At 44.7% G+C, this 20,131-nt stretch overlaps 1 protein-coding gene across 2 annotated transcripts in view; it reads left to right on the top strand.

Moving 5' to 3' along the window:
• GALNT2 (polypeptide N-acetylgalactosaminyltransferase 2) overlaps positions 1-20,131 on the top strand; it is a 948,626-nt gene that overhangs the window by 583,961 nt on the left and 344,534 nt on the right. For both annotated transcript variants that reach the window (XM_085612020.1, XM_085612019.1), the window contains one exon: positions 12,949-13,036. In XM_085612020.1, the coding sequence (XP_085468146.1) occupies positions 12,949-13,036 (88 nt within the window). The remainder of the gene's footprint in view (positions 1-12,948; positions 13,037-20,131) is intronic.

Raw genomic sequence — 20,131 nt, 5'->3', positions numbered from 1 at the left:
CCCCGGCCGCCTTGTCCCCTGCTGTACTACGCGGTCCATTACTATGCGTCTTTTACAGCAACCGTGCTTTTGCCATGCATGCCTGATTGCATAGTAAAGGCATGTTCATTGTAAAGGATGTGTGGTAATGGTCATGCGTATTATGACCGTGTTGTAATGGTTGTTTCCCGTCACATCAGTTGCAGAGTGACTCAGATTTTTTGACTCAGTGCCCTACTCTGGAGAGTCTGATAGTCCAGGGTTCCATTAGCAAGTAAAGCCCAGTTAATTTCCTACAACCAGCAGTTATCAACCTGCTTCCCCCTTCCCTCACCCTAGACTGGGAGGCAAAGCAAATTGAAACATTCGGGAATTAATGTTTCTTCGACCATCCTAGCTTTAAGGATAGTCAGCACAAGTTGCCTACTAGTACGATATACACATGCCCTCTGAGACATGGTCAACAAGATCTTGCCCGCAGTCCCAGAACAGTTTATGGCCTCTCTGGCTCAAACCATTAAAGATGGTCAGGATGCAGCCAAATACGTGATTCAGGCTTGGCGAGCAAATACGGCTTGTTTGGGGTGAGCAGAGGGCACAGTAAGGTGTTCTGTTGCCATCCATGTATGAGATTCACAGGCTTTTCTTTTGATGTGCAGGAGCCCGATATGGATTTGCCTTCGATGGATCCTGCCTTTTTGGCAAAAAACAGAATCTGGCCTAGAGCGCCCTAAGGAAAGCTTGGTCATGGCACACTCTGGGACTTTCAACATACCAGACAGTTCCTTCATCAGTTTTGGCCTTTCCAAGGCTACTCCAGATGTTTGGCGTACAGACAATGACAGGATCACCTTCCCCCACTGTAGTCTTTCCAGTCTTTTAGATCCTGATGATGGATATCATGCAGACAACATTCAGGTTACCAGGGACTGTGCCCTTCCCAGCCCCCCACCATTACAGCATCAGCCTCCAAGCCTGTCCTTGGTAAAGCACACATGCAGTTGCCTGCAGGAACCAACTGAGTAACTTGTCCCATATACCGTACTATAATTTTTCATTCCCGCTAGCAAGGGTGTGGAATTCTTATCACCCTACGCCCAGAATGTATTGTCTAGGCTCAAGAGTAACATGGTTTCACCTTTATTTTGTCCACTCGAAGTAGGCTCAATCCCCTGCAGCTCTTACCCTGTGCCTGCTAATTTTCTGTACCTCAGTATGACTCTTTAGAAGAAGAGGTTTTCCTGGCATTAACGACTAGATTTATCCATGTGTATAAGTTGTTCAAACTTGTGTGCATGATTTGTTAATACTAAGGTATGTGCTATTACAGTAAACACTCCAAGGTAATTCAATGTGTTGTGAGCTCGGCTTGCACCCCTGGCAGTGGTTCCAGTATAAAGACTTGCAAAATGTAACAATTCGTCGCTCCCTGCAATCCTCCCTGGTAACATGCATTGACAAGTAGGAGCATGAAGGCAAAATTGATGACTGGTTATTTTAAAAATAAAGTGTACACCCCAAAATTTGGAGCATGGAAGATATATATTTTTAAATTATTGTGCAACTTTAGATACTATTTCTCCGAGTCACTCTAGTAATAAAACGTATTTGATGTCTGCAATATATATAAAAAAAGAGTGTCCTCATAAAACCATTATGGGCAACTGAAAGATAAATTATGGGCTCAATTCTTAAAGCAAGTCACAGATAGTGCACTTGCTGGTATATGTCCTTGCACTGGTGTAGATTTGCATGTAAATTTGAGGATGTGAACAGACATACAGGGCATTCCTAATCTGGCACTACTGCTTCTTGCCTACTTGCAACACTGCCTGCAAATTTGCAGAAAGGTGCACCCTTCCTAGAATCCAAACACTCATATAGTATGAGCCTTGGCATAAATAGAGAGGCTGCTAAGTAATGAGAAAACTGCCATGAATTTGTCTCATCCCTTCATGGCAGCAAAATGAACAAGTGTATGTGTTTTTTACATGGCAGGTAGCTTTCTGAATCATCTTTCCACTGGACAAGTAGATATTTTATAGAGAGTTTTTGAATTGCCCAGATGAACTTGCAAATGGAGTTTGGTGCACTTTAAATGTGTCCTTGTGTGATACTGCGTGTTAACTTATATAGGCTTTAATCGTTTGAATATGGATCAAATCATACCCAGCATGTGTAGTGCTCCTGTCAATAGCACATTTGAGAATGAAACGTGCCAGATTTCATATAATTATCAATATAGCCTAACGATATTGAACTTTATAGCTAATGCAGTGACTATAATGCTTATTGCATTTATGAACAAACCATTGCTGAAGCACTGCCTTATTCAAGCAGAACACCTGAAACCAGTTTGTGATTACAGATTTAGGTGCTGTTCACTGCTTTCATGGACTGGGATAGGTTGGCTGATAATTCTGGGTTTAAGTATGTGAGTCCTTCTCTAGCTTGCAAAGTTTCTAAATATTCCTCGACCTTACAAAGGTATTTTTCAAAATTCTTTTTGTATACGGGGTTAATTACTTTTGGGTTCATTTAGATCATTTACTTTAAAGGAATTTCACGCATTTACCAAAGGATCCACTTGCCTTTTCACAACATCATTGAGTAGAACTGGTACTAAAATCAGTAAATTATTTATTATGTTCCTATATTACATGCCTAGTTATTGCCCATGGAACCAAAATGTTCAGTTTCAATACAGCTCTGGTGCATTCCTAGGTGACACCTTAACATTGTTGGTATTTTTTTTTAATAGCAAAGTTTTATTGGATTTTCATACAGATATAAACCACAGAGAAATTCAAATGACTTGAAAAGCTGTACATTCTAATGCTCAGTAGTTAATGCCCTCCATACAGTGGTATGCAATCTGTTAATGCTTAGAGAATTTAGTGCCCTAGATGGGATGATGTTGATTCCTCTTCAGGACAACCGAGATGCCTTCAGGGTAGTTTCCCCATTGAGTGAGTCCAAGGGCCCTATAGCTTATATTTCTGTGGTACTCCTCAGACCTTGTAGACCAATTTCTCCCTTGCTGCAAACTGGTCCTTTCCCCTGATACACTCACAGGGCCCCCTGTCCATTTCCTGGCAGATCACCTTTGGCTACCAGGAAGGCTATTTCTATAAACTAGCGAGGCTTGAGACTTGCCCCCCCAGGTCTTCTATAACACCTAAAAGTGTAAACTTGAGATCCAGAACTAGTTATCTTCCAAGCAACGTTCCAATAAGGTTGTTAACCTCTCCCTGGTAAGTATGCACCTCTGGGCATTTCCAGATCACATGATCGGAGTCTGGCCCGAGGCCACAACCGGGGTCCTTGGCTCTCTCCATCACCACAGCCAAGCAAGAGAGTAGTACGATGGGTGCAGGTATTTGAAGTGTTTTAGGCGAAAGCACATGGAGATTACCAGTTGTCTGGATGCCCTCTTAGCCTCCATCCATTCCTCGTCATCGAGGGCACCCACGTTTGATACTGACTTCACCCTCTGGCTTGTTAGGGGTATTGGTGACCAGCGATTAATACATTTATGAAATGCCTCCCTGTCCCAAGGAATCTGTTATTAATTTGCACTTTAACGGACTGTACTCGCAGAACGCATGTAGCTGCTCCTTATAACCTTCCATGCTAAAGTAGCAATAGAGGTTGGAGGAATGAGTCTCTGGGTCAAAGGCCAGTGTAGCCAGTACTGCATGGTGCGTGTCTGGAGAGGGACATGAGCTAGACCGGGCAATACGAGCATCATTTGTACAACCCAAGAAACCAAACAGAACTTCCCAAACAGGCTCCGCAATTGGCAGGTGCCAATCTCCCCACACTACACTTCCTCTTCCCGTGCTTTCATCACTCTCCCAGAGGGCTGCCAGTCAATGGGAGGCCATCCTCATACTCTGCTCCGCTGCAGCCAAGAAGGGGGACCTCAACCCCAGTTCCCCCAAGCCTTCTCTGGTAGGGGAATCATTTGGCCATGCAGTGCAGCCATCTCTGCTCCATAGGCCGGCCCAGCCGTCAGCACTCCCACTGCAGTAGGAGCAACAGGAACGGGTCCGCTCAGTTTCTGAGGAGACAGTGGATCATCACCCGCGTCTCAACTCCAACCATGGTAGCACAGTGCAGGATAGTGACTGATGGTACGGAGACCTGCAGCGGGGCTCAGAAAGTTGTGCCCGCCATCTTGGGCTGTTGACATTGTTAGAATATATTACTTATGTATAGCGCTCCATGAAATGTTAATTTAGGTATGTGCGGATTCAAAGGCAGCCTATGCACAATGAATGCTAATTAATAGGCACAAGCCTCCCTTTTGGATTGGTACATTTCTGGTTATAAATGATACCACCGTCATTTTAGAGTAGCTGAAAATTGGATGTCTGCTGATTAGATATTGACTTCTATCGCCTGTTGTAGAATACTCAGAATGTGCAGATTGAGGTGCTGCTTCTTATGCGTTTCAGCATTTACCTATGCACTCAATTCTAGATTTAGGGCAGCGCTGAAACTAAGACAACAGATTCCTCACCTTACAATATTCCCAAGGCATCAGACTGGAACCGGAAAATCTTGAGCATTACCTCTGCACTTCAGTAGGTGGCGTCGTTCGGTTCCGTGTCGTCTACATCCAAAGTGATGTCGCAGTGCCTATATAGCTGCCACACGGCACACTGACATCGTTTTTTTGTTTGTTCCATGCCAACATTGTGGACCTGGAGAGCTACCTTGTTCACTTTTTGACCAACTTTTTAAACCTTTAGTCAGCATTTTTTTTAGCTTTGCCCCCAGTGTGCATAAGGCAGAATGTCCTCTGCAAAATCTTCAGGGTTCAAGCCTTGTGAGAATTGTCACATATAAATAAATGTCTGCGTCCGACTCCCATTTGGTTGGTCTCTGGTGCCTAGGGACGGGCCATGACCCCAAGCCCTGCATTGTGTGCAAGTTGATGCACCCGAAAGCGATTAACGAGAGGGCGATGAAGCTCCTCTGGCGCTGCAGAAGAAGGCTCCGAGCTGTTTTCAGTCCCGTTCTCGTTCCCATGTAATGTCTTGTGGCAGCGTCCGTAGCCATTCCTGGGGACAATTGTCTTCTCACCCCAAGGCCTACCTGTCAAAGTCAGGTAAGCATTCTTAGACTTCTCCTTCACAACATTGTTTTGAGGCCCCACTCCAGCACTCCATCTACGGAGCCGGCATAGGTACCCTGAGTTTCTTTGCGCCGGAGTGAATATTTTATGATGCCTTTCATGCCATCTGTGGGCCACCAACTCTCTCTGTAATGCCTTCAGGCCCCATAAAGCTGAGATGTGCTCCTGCTGGGTGACCCTCAGCAGGTTTGCCATCTGAGCTCTCTGGATCGCCCCATCCCCCTCCCTGTCCATAACGGACGTCTCCATGGTTGTCTCCAGCCACCTGTGTTTCCCGGCGCCACTAGGCAAAGAGCTGTACACCATCCCCGACACGCTACTGCCCTGACGCTACTCTGCCACTGTAGATGCCGTCCCAGCCTTTCCATCCCTGAGACTTAAGCATTGCCCCCTACCTTCTTAAAGAAGGTGATGAGGAGGAGGTGTTTTGTTTCCGGAACGATCCAGATGATGGCAACTGGTTTGAGTAGCATGGGCGGTGCCAGTAGCCTGGAAACCTCCCCACACCTTGGTATGGTTCCCTTCAAGGCCAGGTTTTGGAGGAAGGCTCACCCTTTGCAACCATGATACGCACAGTGGTCGAGTGCCTCGATCAACAGCAGACAGTCTTCAAGTTCAAGACAAATGCCTTGACACATTTGCTTCAACCTGGAGTAGGCTCATTTGAACCTATGCTCTTTATGAAGCCCTCACCTATGTGCTCCCGGATGCTTGGACAAAACCTTGCACAGGGGATCCCTGGGAGACCCAGCCTTCCTCTTCCAGCACCCCTCCCCTAAGAGGCTGGTGGTACTGGCCTCAACAGTAAAGCTCAACCTAAGCGCATTCCTAATCACATCACCGAATAGAAAATCCAAGAGGCTTGACACCTTTGGGAAGCAAATATTTTTCTGCCACTAGCCTTGCCCTATGGTCGGTAAACACTGCATGCCTCTTGGGATGCTATTCGCATACATTGTGGGATTCGGTTGCACAGCTGCTTCTCATGCTGCCTGTGGAAGGCCATACTATCCTCAACCAAGCTATGGGGGACGGCAGCGATGCAGTGAAGTTCTTCACCTGGTTCTGATTCCCTGAGTAAAGCCATAGCTTCTACAGTAGCGATGTGTCTCCATGCCTGGTTAAGGTCCAGTGGATTCTTTGAGAATCTCCAGTCTTCATTGACTGCCATGCCCTTCGGTGGCTCCCACCTCTTTGATGACCAGGTTGATGCAGCGCTCAAGCATTTGCAGGGTCACAAGCAATGTCACTGTCAGATCCCTTGGCCTTTCCCTCTCGACCTGTCCGCAACAGCAGTACTTTTGCTCCTATCGCAGATGTAGAAGGGGAAATTTTGGACGTCCACAGTACCAGCCGTTCCCAGTCCAAAAGCCTGCTCAGCCCTTTCGAGAATGGGACAGCGAAGCCCGTAAAGGACAGGGAGCCGCTCCCAGCGTGCTATCCAGTCCCCTGCCCCTATAGCTGCCACAACCTCAAAAAACCTATAATGTGCCCTCCATTCAGCACAGCCATCCTGTTGGCAGAAGAATCAGGCACCGCCTGCCCCATTGGTCACGAATATATCAGACAAGTGAGTGCTACAGATCATTCCTACCATTTTAGGTAATACCCACACCCCTCCCACTATCCAAGAATGGATGATTATGACAGACCAACTCGTTCTGTTTCATCAGGATGTGCAGGCTGTTTTGACCAAAAGAGCCATAATAGTGTGCCCACACCAGAAATAGGGCGTATTTGTTATTCCAGTTACCTCCTAATGCTCTGCCCTATCCTTGATCTGTATCCTTTTAATGACTTTCTAAAAAAAAAGACATTTGAGATGCTTATGTTGGCTCGGGTCCTGTCTGCCCTGGAACCTGGAGACTGGATGATAGCGCTGGACCTGCAGGACGCGTATTCCCACATCCCTGCTAGGACTGGCAGTTGAGGGGGGGTGGGGGTCCCAGCCAGTCATTGCCCACCTCCAGACTATGGCAGATCTTCTGTATTTGCTAAAGACACTCTTGACTCCCTCTTGGATGCTCCCTTTCATCAGAGCCAATCTGGACCAGCATCTGTGCAGTTCGACGCCTATCCTCTGTAGTTGCAAGTCTGGGATATTCAGGCAGTGATTCTGATGTCCTGGTCTCTATCCTGGATTTCGGTGAAACTGACTCTGTGGCTGCTGTCTCTCATTGGCTTCGGTATCCTGCTGGTGATGTGAGGGCTCTGCAGTGGGACCTGAAGTCCCAGTGGGTGCAGCATCTGGGGAATCTCTCTGACCTGGTCCATATATCCGAGGGAACCACAAAAGCTCTGCAGTGATGGCTAACGAACCACGATCGGGTCATCCACGGTTCACAGTGGTGACAGATGCATTACTGCTGGGTTGGTGTTGCCATCTGGGAGAGGTGGAGATCACAGGACTGTCTCTGGCAGAGTCTCCGCTACACATCAGGTTGTTGGGCAATTCGCTTGGCACCGAAAGCTTTCCTTCCATCCATCAAAGGAAGTCTGATCCAGGTCTTCATGAACAACGCCACAGCAATGTGGTACTGCATCAAACAGGGTAGATGGTGTTGTGGACCCTGTCTCAGAAGGTGTTGTTCCTCTGAACAAGGCTGGAACATCAAGACATTTTTCCGGTAAAACAGCACCTGACGGGTCCTCTGAAAGCCAGGGCGGACAAGCTTAGCTGTCGATGTCTCGCATATCACAAATGGCATCTACATCCACAGGTGGTCCAGGGTCTCTTGTGAGTCTGGGGAGAACGTTGTTTAGATCTGTTTGCCACCACTGAGAACGTGCAATGACAGCACTTCTACACGGTGGAGTTTCCAAAGAGCTCTCGCTCAGAGATGAGTTCCTCCTTGCGTAGGGCGCATGGCTCCAGTATGTCTTTCCCCCGATACCAATCCTGCTGCGAGTTCTTAAAAAGATCAGGACCCACCGGACTCAAGTCATCTTAGCGACTCTGGTTTGGGCATGGAGAGTAAAGTACCCAAAACCTGTGAACTTGAGCATCAGTCCCCCAGTCAGGCTGCCCTGTCAGGATGTAGCGGGGTATAAGAAGGGTCGGAGACCAAGGTATCTGCTGACGGTGGTTTTATTATTTTGTACACTCTTTTCTTTTGCACATAAGGTCGGTAGAAGGGAAGGGGGTCGTCGTCCTGGGTTTCCGGAGCTGTTCGCGGGTGCTGGTGTTTCCTTCTGTCGCTTCTCCGGTCCAGGGTGTCGGGTTAGAACGGCGGGTGGCAGGACTCCCCGTGGTGCGTGTAAGAAAAAGAAGGGAGACTGTGTCAGTACGTGGTTCTCGTGTCCTACAATCGTGAGGGGAGGGGAAGTGAGGACATACACCGTGCCTGTTTCCTGCTAAGTGTGTCAGGGAAGTGAGGGTACGGGTACCGGGATAGGAAATCGCCCTAAGGTTTCTCTACGTTATGCCGCCCCGCCCAGCCCAGGATACGAGCCCGTACCTGCTGGTGCCACGCTTCTCCGGAAACGTGGCTGGGCGAGTCACCGAATCGTTGGCCTCCTGGCTCTGCTGCCTCCGTCCTCGTCCTGGCGGCTGCTCTCCCGTCCGGTCGGTATTCCTCTGCTCTCTCCTCTCCAAGTGCTCGCGTCCCTCTCTCCTCTCCAACGGTGTTCGCGCACACCTCCGTCCTGCCGCTTCCGTGTTTTGAAGGTCCTCCTTCCACGTCGTCATCGCTGTGGGTGTGTCGTAGGCCAAGCTCATCCCAGTTAAAGTAACAGGCCTCCTCCTCGCTTGCCACCATCCCGACATCCGATCTCCGCGGTGACCGTTCAGGTTGCTGAGGGGAAAGAGGGGAAAAGGGACAGCGCATATCGTCATCAGGGAGCCCGGTTTCAGGGTCAGTCCGGGGCCCCGTGTTACACAGGAGTGTCTCTTATTGCAACAACAGGGCAGGATCCAGCACCCGCATCCGCTCACGCTCCACCTTCAAGCATTGTGATTGAGTGGTGATAATCAATGGGTTTTTATTCTCCCCCTGAAGTTTGTGATGTCCTCGTGGCAGCCAGACATCTATCAACTTTAGGACAAAGGATACGTTTGTGGCCTGGTGTTCCTCACGCCATGTGGACGTCCTTTCTGCAATTTTTCCTGAGAGTTTGTTTGATCTTTGTTTCGCCTGGCATTTTGGTGTTAAAGGTTATTTGTCAGCTATTTCGGCTTTCTTGCGTCCTCCATATTAATCCGCTCTATTTAAGTCACCTGTTGTGACTCAGTTTTTAAAGGTTTGCAACACTTTTTCCTGTCTACTCCTATTGTGATGCCCCAACGTGACCTTAATTTGATCCTTACTTTTCTCATGTTTTCTCCCTCAAGCCCCTGCATAGCTGCCCTCTGCGGCTCATAACTCAGAAAATAGTATTCTTAGGGCCGTATTATATTTACAGTGCATTTTCCTTGAGTGCACTGGGCGTATCTTTTAAAACATATGCCCGGTGCAATCAAGCAAATTGCACTGTATTCGGGTGAATGCACTGCACCCAGGGCAGCACATTCAAGTGAAAAACAGAACTGCTGTTTTGAAGCCGCTCAGTTTTTTCACAGTGTAGGCGGCACCCGCCAGCACTTTTAAAGGGGATTAGAGATCAACTTGAGGTGTTCCCTCATTTGCATGGGGCAACGCACCCATGCAAAGGAGGGAACGCCCTCTTGAGGAAGTGCTGGCACTCTATGTGCGCCAGCGCTTTCAGTATTACAGAAGGGGACGCACAAGCCTCTCTGGGCCCTTCGGTGATACCAAAGTGCCCCGGGGTTGCACAAAGCGGGTGCAAATGACTGATGCGCCTGCCCTTGGCATTTCTATAATACGGCCCCTGGTGGCCATTACATCAACCAGAAGGATCGGTGAGTTTCAGTTGCTGACGGTCCCCTTTTCGTCCTCCAGCTTCTTCCCTGACAAAATGGTCCTTTGAATGTATGCCTTTTCCTTTCAAAGGTGGTCACCCCATTCACAATGGCCAGAGCATTAGTCTGCCTGCTATCTACGCTCTGCCTCATTAGTCAGAGGAGGAGAGACCATCATTTGGACCCAAAAGGCCCCCTCATCCTACACTGCATCAAGGACCATCAGGTGGATGATCAGCTCTTCATTGGGTTAACTGTAGCGAAGAACGGCAAGGCTGTGCAGAAAGTCTGCATAAAAATCTACTGCGCACTAGTGAAGAAGCAACCTCATGAGTGCTTGTGGGTTCACTCCACCAGAGCCAAAGCCGCCATTACTGCATTAGTACGGGGTGTACCTGTCCTGGATATCTGCCAAGCTGCCACGTGGGCGTCCCTACATACGTTCACAAGGCACTACTACTTGGACAGTCAGGTCTGTCAAGATGGGTATTTTCCAGTTTGGTCCTCCAGCCAGTTTGTGGACCCCCTCTGGAAAGGTATTGCTTGGGTATGTATTCTCAGGTGAGGAATCTGTGGTTAGAAGTCTACATCAGAATGACAGGTTACTTACCATCGTTAACGCTTTTTCTGATAGAGACTCTATTTAACCGCAGATTCTTCACCAACCCTCCTATCCACCCTGCTCTGCGAAAAGGTATCTTTTCCCCAAAAAATACCTTTAGTCACTGCTCACTGGTCAGCTCAGTAACGTTTTTAGGTGGCTCTCTGTTTTTGGAGTTGAACTAGTCACGAAAGAGCGGAGGGGTGGTACCTATATACGCACCGCAATGTCACTTCTGATGCAGTCTATGCCGACACAAAGCCAAACGGCGCCACCCTTAGATGTCTCGGTGCTAAAGATGCTCAAGTAGGTTGTGGATGCCATGTGGTCATTGGGGGTCTTTCTGCGGCTACTCCTCGATTCCTCAAAGTGAGTGTGGTGGTCCTGGTCACAGGGTCAACGTCCCTTAAAGTCCTCTTAGTGATACTAGTCGCCTGATATTGGGGTCAAGCAAAATCCTTCTCTGAGCGATAACTCTGAATCTGAAAGACCCAGCTGCATTCCTGATTATCTCAGGCTCAGCTAACTTTGGTGCAACTTTGAGCATCGGATCCTGGTGTTGCACTGCAGTTGTCTGAAGATTCTGGGCTGCCAACTTTCCCCAGCAGGCTTCTCAGCTGGTGTGGCTCTATGCTGTGAACAGGAGGTCAGCCAACTGACTCTTGGAGTCTCTCTGTTTTGGCTGGACTCCGGAAACAGCTTATCCATGAGCAGGGCACATCAGGCACAGCCCTTCTTCTTTGCCATCCACCAGGTTCAACAGGTGTGGCTACCAAGAGGGTTATATGTCCCTGAAATAACAGTTTGACATCCGGTTTCTCTGCTCCTTCCACGGTGCCAAATAGTCTGCCTAAATAATGGGACTGCCCTTCTCCCAAGTGTTCCCCTTTTGCTCTTCAAAGGCAGCTTCAGCTTTGAAGATCACCTTTTGGGCCAACACCCATGTGGCTTCCTACACGAGGGAGGTAATGCCGTTTTCTAGTGGAATCCCCTTTCCTGGTAGTCATTAGCATATCATCTTAGGAGGGCAGAAATCTGCCTCAGGTTCAAACCCTGTGTGTAACTGCTAAGGGCACAGCAGATTGAAGGGAACAAAGTGAGAGTCATGTCGGGCTTAATGTAATGAGCTGTTTGATACCTTGGACTATCAACTTTGGTTTAACCATTCGGGAGTCAATACTCCTGAAAAGGGGGGTGGGTCAGCCTGTAACCTTGTTACTCACCAATTGGCCGACCTAGTCTCTCCACAGTAAAAACTGCAGTTTTGCATTTTTTCTGCCAGAACATGTTAAATACATGCTCTCCCCGTGGAACATGTTTCTCTGTGCCTTAGGGCTCAGTGGGCTGCCATGGGTGTGATTTACACATATTTCAGATGGACCTTTGGCTTTGGCATTGGTTTCAATGGCAAAGTCAGGCCAGCAGTTTAAAACTGCCCTTCCAGTCTGAAGTGGTGGACTGGGATGCTCATTTTACTGATGTCATACCTAGGGTGACACAACCAGTGTTAAATTCCCTGGGGTGACTCTCTAATTTTCATGCCCTGGGATCCCTGGGTACCATATAATGCAGGTAAGCTAGCCTAATCCACTTGGGCATAGCTTATAATGCAAATTGCACATTTTGGGGTCAGGGCACTGGCCCTGAGGTCTGGTTAGTGGGCCTTAGTGCCTTCTCAGTCAAAAAACCAGTAGCGTCATTTCCTTAAAATGTTCTATATTTTATCCTGTACACCCATGGGCTACTGGTGATTAATATAATTGGCACAAATGAGTTTACTTGCAGTGATGATTGACACAGTTAATACAATTAGTTCAATATAAATGTAATTATTGTACTTTGTGTTTAGGAGTTGTATCCACTGTTGAGGTGGTTGATTTTTGTGAGGTACTCTCATACTGGCAATTGAATTTGAATTGTTTTCCTTTTCAAACAATGGAATCAGTAGATATGTTTGAAAAAATGTTTTATCAGAGTTTCACTCAGTCTAAATATACACCAAAACTGTGTTCATATCAACTTTTTATATTTTAAGAGCATAATTATTAGTATAATTTTACATTGTTGTAGGAATTGCTTTGCTTCTTATAATGTTTGAACAGTCCGCAGTCCCCTTTACCATTCTGATTGCCCTTTCAGAGTACAATTGTGACATGTATTTAGATTTTCTTTCAGTGTCGACTTTCTTTCACACAGTAGTTCATAGGTAGAAATTCTGTTTAAATATTTTTCGTTTCCATTGTTTGAAATTCTAATCTGGCTTTCATGTCGGTGATAAAGGATCCATAGAATGCAAATATTGCAGTATGTCCAAAATAATTTGCTTAAAGTTTTTTTATTTTGTTTTGTAATTCTAACTGTTCACAGGTTTCGATTGGAACTTGGTATTTAAGTGGGACTATATGACACCAGAGCAAAGAAGAACCCGGCAAGGGAATCCAGTCGCTCCAATTAAGTAGGTTCTGTTAAGTCTTTACCTTTTTCAAACAAATCGATCACGTTTAAACACATGGGAGTCTTTGGCTTATAATCAGGTAGCTTATTCAGGGGCAGAGGTTCTCTAATTTTACCCGTCATGCTGGACAATTGCAAGCTGTATACTTTTATAAAAGCCTTATCCATTTTATGCAACTTGAGTGTACAATAGCGAAGTTAAGCACTGTACACGCATCTAAGCGAGATGAATGCCTCAAATGTACCGAAAGCATATGGAACACATTGTCCGCTGTCCATCTCCACACAACGTATTGTTGAATTACTGTAGATGTTGAAGACATTTGTAAAATATCATGTGCAATTAAACGCTAAGAACTGCTTGTCAAAAACTGCCAGGAACTGAGCCAAATGCAAATGACACACTGGTTTTGATTGTCAAACGTGCAATAGAATTGGTTGTCTACTTCTTTGCATCCTGAGGTTCTGTCAAGTATCCTTGTAATTCGTAGTATTTTAGTGGAGACATCATTTTTTTCCTTCGGGCTTTATAATGGGATTTTTTATTGTCTAGCCATGATTGTCTTTGGCCTGCAAGTGACATTGTCGTGTAGTTCCTATAAGAAATATACAGGATCTGTGCGTTTTGACAACGTAAACTGTAGGAATGGTGTCAAACTTGGATCACCCCCACCGGGTATGTTGGCCCTTTTTGTACCAACTAGCTCACAGTGCCACTGGAATGTCCTCTTACCAAGGAGAGAATAGTTCTTGGCAACCATCGAACATGACAACCCTGATCCCTCAGGACCTTGGAAACAATATACTAACTTTCGCTCTGTCACTAGTGCTTACTTAGTCTGTCTGAGAGAGGTACACAGAATAAACAGGATGGGCGTTTGTTAAATATTGCACCAAACCTTGTCAAATAAAGATATTTATTCCTTCAGCACGGCATAACATCCAAAGCAATCAACAGCAGATGACAAACTGATTGCCCTGGAATCTCCTGCCCCAGAAGCTCCACATGGAACTCTGGAATCTACATTTATACCAATACATGTCGCATGCCTTAAAGTGAACATACATATAAATAATATCATAGTGAAAATGTAACACATCTCCCTTATTAAAAAAACAACAATAAATAACTACATTAAACATAGTCTCTAAACAATCTGGGTGCTAATCTAATGCGTCCATCACTTTTAACTCTAGAAGCAACCGACTCGTTCAATCCTCCTCTAAGTAATTTACTATTCCCATCAACTCCATTGGTGCACCCATTATTACCATTTTGCATTGGACACCTCGCTACTCTCCTTGAGTTCCACACTTTACCATCTTGAGTGATGACACTGTTTTTGAACACTTTTTTAATTTGTATGGGTCTGCCAAATTTACTTGTACCTTTATTGATTATAGTGGGTCTTAAAATTCTAACCCAATCACCCACTCTCCAGTTATGTGCTTTAGTTTTCCATTTGTTATCATACCACATTTTGGTCCTTATTTGTTTCCGTTCAACTCTGTTGGCAACCTCTTGCACATTATCCTTATGTTCTAGTACCTCATTACACTTTACTTTAAACCACCAAGGACATACCTCCGAAGCTGGATCTCTACCCTTTAACAATCTGAAAGGACTGATCTCAGTAGTTGAGTGTGGAGTAATCCGATACACCCAAAGTCTTTCTCTAAGTGCACTCAACCATTCTCCCTTCAATTTTAACGATTCCATCACAAAGTTTTTTAACACACGATTAAATCGTTCAACTTGACCATTCTCATGGGGTTCATATAGGGAGGTGCAGATGTGTTGAATAGAACAACTTTTAAGAAACTTCTCCATCTCACTAGAGACTAACTGCACACCATTGTCTGATACCAGAGTAGAAGGACACCCTTCCCGTGAGAAAACTTCCTTGAAGAAATTAATCACTGCACTTGTGGTTGCCTTTGCCACAAACTTGACTTCAGGCCACTTAGAATGGTAGTCAATTATAACCAAAGCAAAACGTGAATTCTCCGGCAACATGTAAAAAGGACCCGAAATATCAAAAGCCACCTTCCTCCACGGTTCTTTAGGCCATTCCACAGTTTTTAAAGGAGGAACATTAACCTTCAACATTTTGTCATTTGAAGAACAGTCATTACACTCCCTCACTGTACGATCAATTAACCTGTCCATTCCTGGCCACCAAAAATATGATCTTAACAACCGCTTCATAGAAGAGATGCCCGGGTGTGTTTTATGTGCCAAATTGAGTATCATTTCTTGAATTCCTTGTGGAGGAACACATTTCCCTGCTCTGAAGATGAAATCTCCATCGCAAAACAATTCATCAGCTACCATAAAAAATGGTAAAAGTTCTGAAGCTACATACTCCTTCCTGGGCCATCCTTCCATCACATATTTCTTGAGAGATACCCATTTGTCATCTTTAACTTGGCCTTCCTTCCAAGTTTCCTCTGTAATTTCTTTATAATCTGAAGGGAAAACGTCACTAACACTTAACACAAAATCCAACTCATTAATCCTGTTGACCCTAACACTCGTATTCTCACATGGAAGTCGTGATAAACAATCTGCTGTGACATTTTTCTTACCTGGCAAATATTCAACCGTGAAATTATACTCTTGTAACCTAGATGTTAACCGGGCTATTCTAGCTGTTGAATTCCAACCACCACCTGCTGACAATATATGGACCAATGGTTTGTGATCCGTCCTGAGCACAAATCTGCTCCCCCACACAAACATCCTGTAATGTTCCACTGCCCAAACGCATGCCAACAATTCCCTTTCGATAACCGCATACCTGCGTTCCGTTTCGTTAAGAGTTCTGGAGGAAAATGCTACATTCCACTCCTTTCCTTCATCCTTTTGTGACAGAACACTGCCCAAACCATATAAACTAGCATCTACAGTAATTATACAAGTTTTCCTCATCTTAAATGGTTTGAGTGTCGGAGCATTTACAACATCATTTTTGATAACTTGAAAAGCCTTGTTTTGTTCATCACCCCACTCAAACACAGTTTTTTGCCTTAATAGTTTCCTTAATGGTTCCATTTTAGTAGCAAAATTTTGAACAAATTTGCTATAATATTCGCACATGCCCGAAAATGACAATAGCTGTTCTTTATTCAACGGAGCCGGTGCATTTAAAATAGCATCAACATTCGATTTTTTAGGAACCAAACCATTACCAGACAAAGTGTGGCCTAAGTATTCTACTGAACTCTTAAATAACTTACACTTGTGTGCCTTGAGTGTAAGTCCAGATGTTTCTAGCCTTTTACACACTTCTGTGAGATGTAATTCATGTTCAGCCTCATCTTTTGAAAATACCAAGATGTCATCTTGGAAACATTTGACGTAATTTTCAATATCTCTAAAAATCTGAAACATGACTCTCTGGAATACAGAGGCTGCTGAAGCGAGCCCAAATGGCATTCTAGCATATTGAAATAAACCAAAAGGTGTTATGAAAGCAGTATATTTTTTGGACTCTTCAGTAAGTTCAATTTGATGGTATGCAGACCTTAAGTCAAGGGTTGAAAATATTTTAGCACCATCAAACAATGAGACCAATTCATTTATATTTGGAAGTGGATGGCAGTCTATAATAATATTTGCGTTTAATGCCCTCAAATCCACACACACGCGTAATTTTTGGTCAGGTTTGCGTACCAATACAATTGGAGAAACCCATTCAGCCGATTCAATCGGTTCAATAATCTTCTCTTCCAGCAGTTCATGTAACATGTCTTTAAGTTCATCCCTGACATTAATTGGTACCCCTCGTAATCTTTGTTTGACTGGGGTAGCATTTTCTTTCAGAACTATTTTGTGTGCAAACTGTTTTAACTTTCCCAACTTTTCGCAAAAAACTTTATCAAACTTGTGTGTAATATGTAACCTACCCTTTGTAGATTCTGCTACTTGGTTTACCGTGGTGGTCATGTACATGTCTAGTTCATCGCATAAAGATACAGGATCCTTAGCACGTGGATTAAGAATGATGCCAAATTCCCACTGATCTCGCCACCCTAAAACATTTACACCTTTAGTGGCTATGTACAACTTGATATCAGCAGACCTACCTCTAAAACTTAAAATTACTTTAAAATACCCTTCCATGTCAATCTTTGATCCATCAAAACTTTCAGCTTGTATATCTGATGGCAGTATGTCATTGAGATTATAGTAATTTTGCAATTTCTCTCTAAAGTACTCCTTGCTAATAATTGTCCAAGGAGAACCTGAATCTACCATTAACTCCAACTCCGAACCTGAAATACCAAATACACATTTAGGGGACTTCATATTCTCCTTCCCCTCACCGCTAGAATGCATGATGGAAACTACAAAACCCTTCTCTAAGTCTTGAATTTCTTTAACCGAAGTAACCTTGTTGGTATCAGTATTAACTTTTGTGGTATTACGTGTCTGGTAGTTGACACGTCTGTCTCTGCAAACATTGCTGAAATGTCCTGTTCTACCACATACTCTACACTCTCTATTCAATGCAGGACAACCCTGAAATGAGGCAATGTGTGTTCTACTTCCACATCTATAACAAACAAATGGACCCCCTGCCTGATCTTGTTTCCTACTTGAGTAATTGTTGTAATTAGGTTTAGGCTTTCCTTGTATATTGTTTGTGTTTTTGGGATCACTCTTTGCATTAAGTGCACAAATCTCGTCTTCAGTGGAAGATTTACTAGACTTCTGACTAACTACATCCATCCATTTCTCTGACAACTCAGTTGACTTCGCTATAGCTATGGCTTCCTCAAGCTTAGGGTCACCCATAACCCATAGTTTTTCTTGTGTTTTCTTATTCTTGACGTGCACTATAATCTGATCACGAATCATCTCATCCGTGATATTACCAAAACTACAATGTAAACTTAAAGACCTTAGTGCAGTTAGGAAGTCATCGAATGATTCGTCATCTTTTTGTGCTCTTGTATAAAATTTAAACCTGTTTAACGCAATGTTGGACGTTGGTTTAAACCTTTTCTCTAATCTGGATAAAGCTTCCATATAGACATTGATATTGTCCCCTTGACCCCCTTGAGGAATAACTTGGGGTAGAGACCTGAAAACCTCTTGGCCCTCAGAACCTAGACAGTGAAGCAAAATACTTTTCTTTCTTTCAGCCCCCATGCGTTCCCCATCTATAGCCTTCATATAATTGAAGAATTCCTCTTTCCATCTAGGCCAGGGTAATGGTGGGTCACCTTTACTTTGGAGAAATTTAGCAGGGGCTTCAAATTGCATGTTTGTTCTTGACTTGAGTAAAATATGTAAATTTGTACCTTATGAATATAGTTTAAACATGCATTCTACTACTGCTTACACTGAATTAAACATTTGACATATATCAACTCTTTAAAATATTTTGACCAACAAGTGTTGGCTAAAGTACTGAAATAAGCGTAATAAACTTGAAACAGCTTCTAAATTTCCACAGTGTAGTCTTCCCAGCGTCTTCGTAACTGAAACGGCTTAAATGTACTCTTCGTGTCTTTTTTTCCCGTTGCTAGGCAACCAATTGGACGTTTCAAGTATCCGTAGTACGTGCGTGATGATGCGCACGGTATGACGCGAATGCAAACAAAGATCCCTCTAGATGCAGGCAATGACGCGCTGTGTGACGCTGCGCCGGTGCGAGAAACGACGCGTGATGAAGGCGCGCTCTCTGCTTGAAAAATGCCCGACTCAACTGTAAGTCCTGTGTCCACTGAATAGTCTTGGTTATTTTAACACAAAAAAAAAAACAGTACTTGTACAGGACTTGTTGCCTTCGCCTTGTTGCTCGCAGAACACTCTTCCGCATAATACGACTTCCTCCTCTCGTCGCACAGCAATTATGTTCTCTTCCACCAAAGCGCGCAGCTACGTTATAGGATACGCTCGCTTATGTCTTGAAAAGTCTCTCCATACGCCAATTTCCGCCAATTTCTGAACAATTCGTTGAGTTCAATTAAACAGGGATGAATCCAGCAGCCTTTAAGTGCATAACACGCATAACGTGGGTAAAAATACTCCGCTCCCGTGCTGAATATGGCAGGAGTAGTTCCGCTCGTCGCCAAATTTGTTAATATTTGCACCAAACCTTGTCAAATAAAGATATTTATTCCTTATCATAGTGAAAATGTAACAGCGTTTTCAATAAGCATTTATTGAACAGTTGTTATTCTGGTGTAGAATAGATGTGCTGCAACAACCGTTAGGCAGTATAAGATATAAATGATTAGCAGTACTATAAAGGTAAATGGATGGTATAGTTTTACCATCTTACAATAATCATGAATACATTAGAGTATATAAAACACATGATAAAAAGTTGCGTACTCCTACGATGCCTCCCTAACTAAATGTACCTAGCCTGTGTGCAGGTGTTAAGCCAAGAATCCCTCTAGGATTTATTCAACCCCATTACCTGAAGAGAGACTGTGGGACCCCGTCCTGGTCTTTAGTTGGACACACCGCAAGGGATGTTTTAGACCACTGCAAGCTGGAGTGTCTGCATGCAGGAACCTCAGCGTCTCTGGTCAGTGTCCAAATTGTACAAGATGGTCATTGCGCTACTCACTGAATCCTGAGGGAAAGTCTGTTTACTACAGATTGCCGCACGGACGATAATCACCACCGTCATTATTAAGCATCATGCTCCGATGCTTGCTACCAGCATTTCTAGAGAGTGTCCAAGTTCCCTGTCATGATTTTTGATGAGGCTAGGCTGTTTGGTTTGAAAGCAAAGCAGATTCAGCTCTAGTTAAATGTAAGGACACTGGAGCTATGGCTTGCTGTTTGGGCCTATTTTGTATTGCTCACCAATTTTACCAACAGAATCAAAAGTTCTGAGGTTACTCGAGTGGACATGCCTAACATCAGAGGCAGCCCTCAAAACCTGTCCAGCAACCAGTCCATCTCTGTCGTGGCTCCAAAGAAAGGCACACTGGCTGAGGACATGGCTGTCAGCAGGTGCAGCAGTCCTGTTCTTTTTTCCACACCTGCTGCAGACGCTGCCAAGCCACATTGGGTTTCCCTTCAACGATCATCTGGGGCTGACACAGGGCACAATTAATTTTTGCCTAC

The sequence above is a fragment of the Triturus cristatus genome, chromosome 6 (genome assembly GCF_964204655.1).
Source record: "Triturus cristatus chromosome 6, aTriCri1.1, whole genome shotgun sequence".
NCBI classification, from domain to species: domain Eukaryota; kingdom Metazoa; phylum Chordata; class Amphibia; order Caudata; family Salamandridae; genus Triturus; species Triturus cristatus.
Note: the sequence above shows the minus strand (reverse complement) of the source record. Positions and strands in the feature narration are given on the sequence as shown.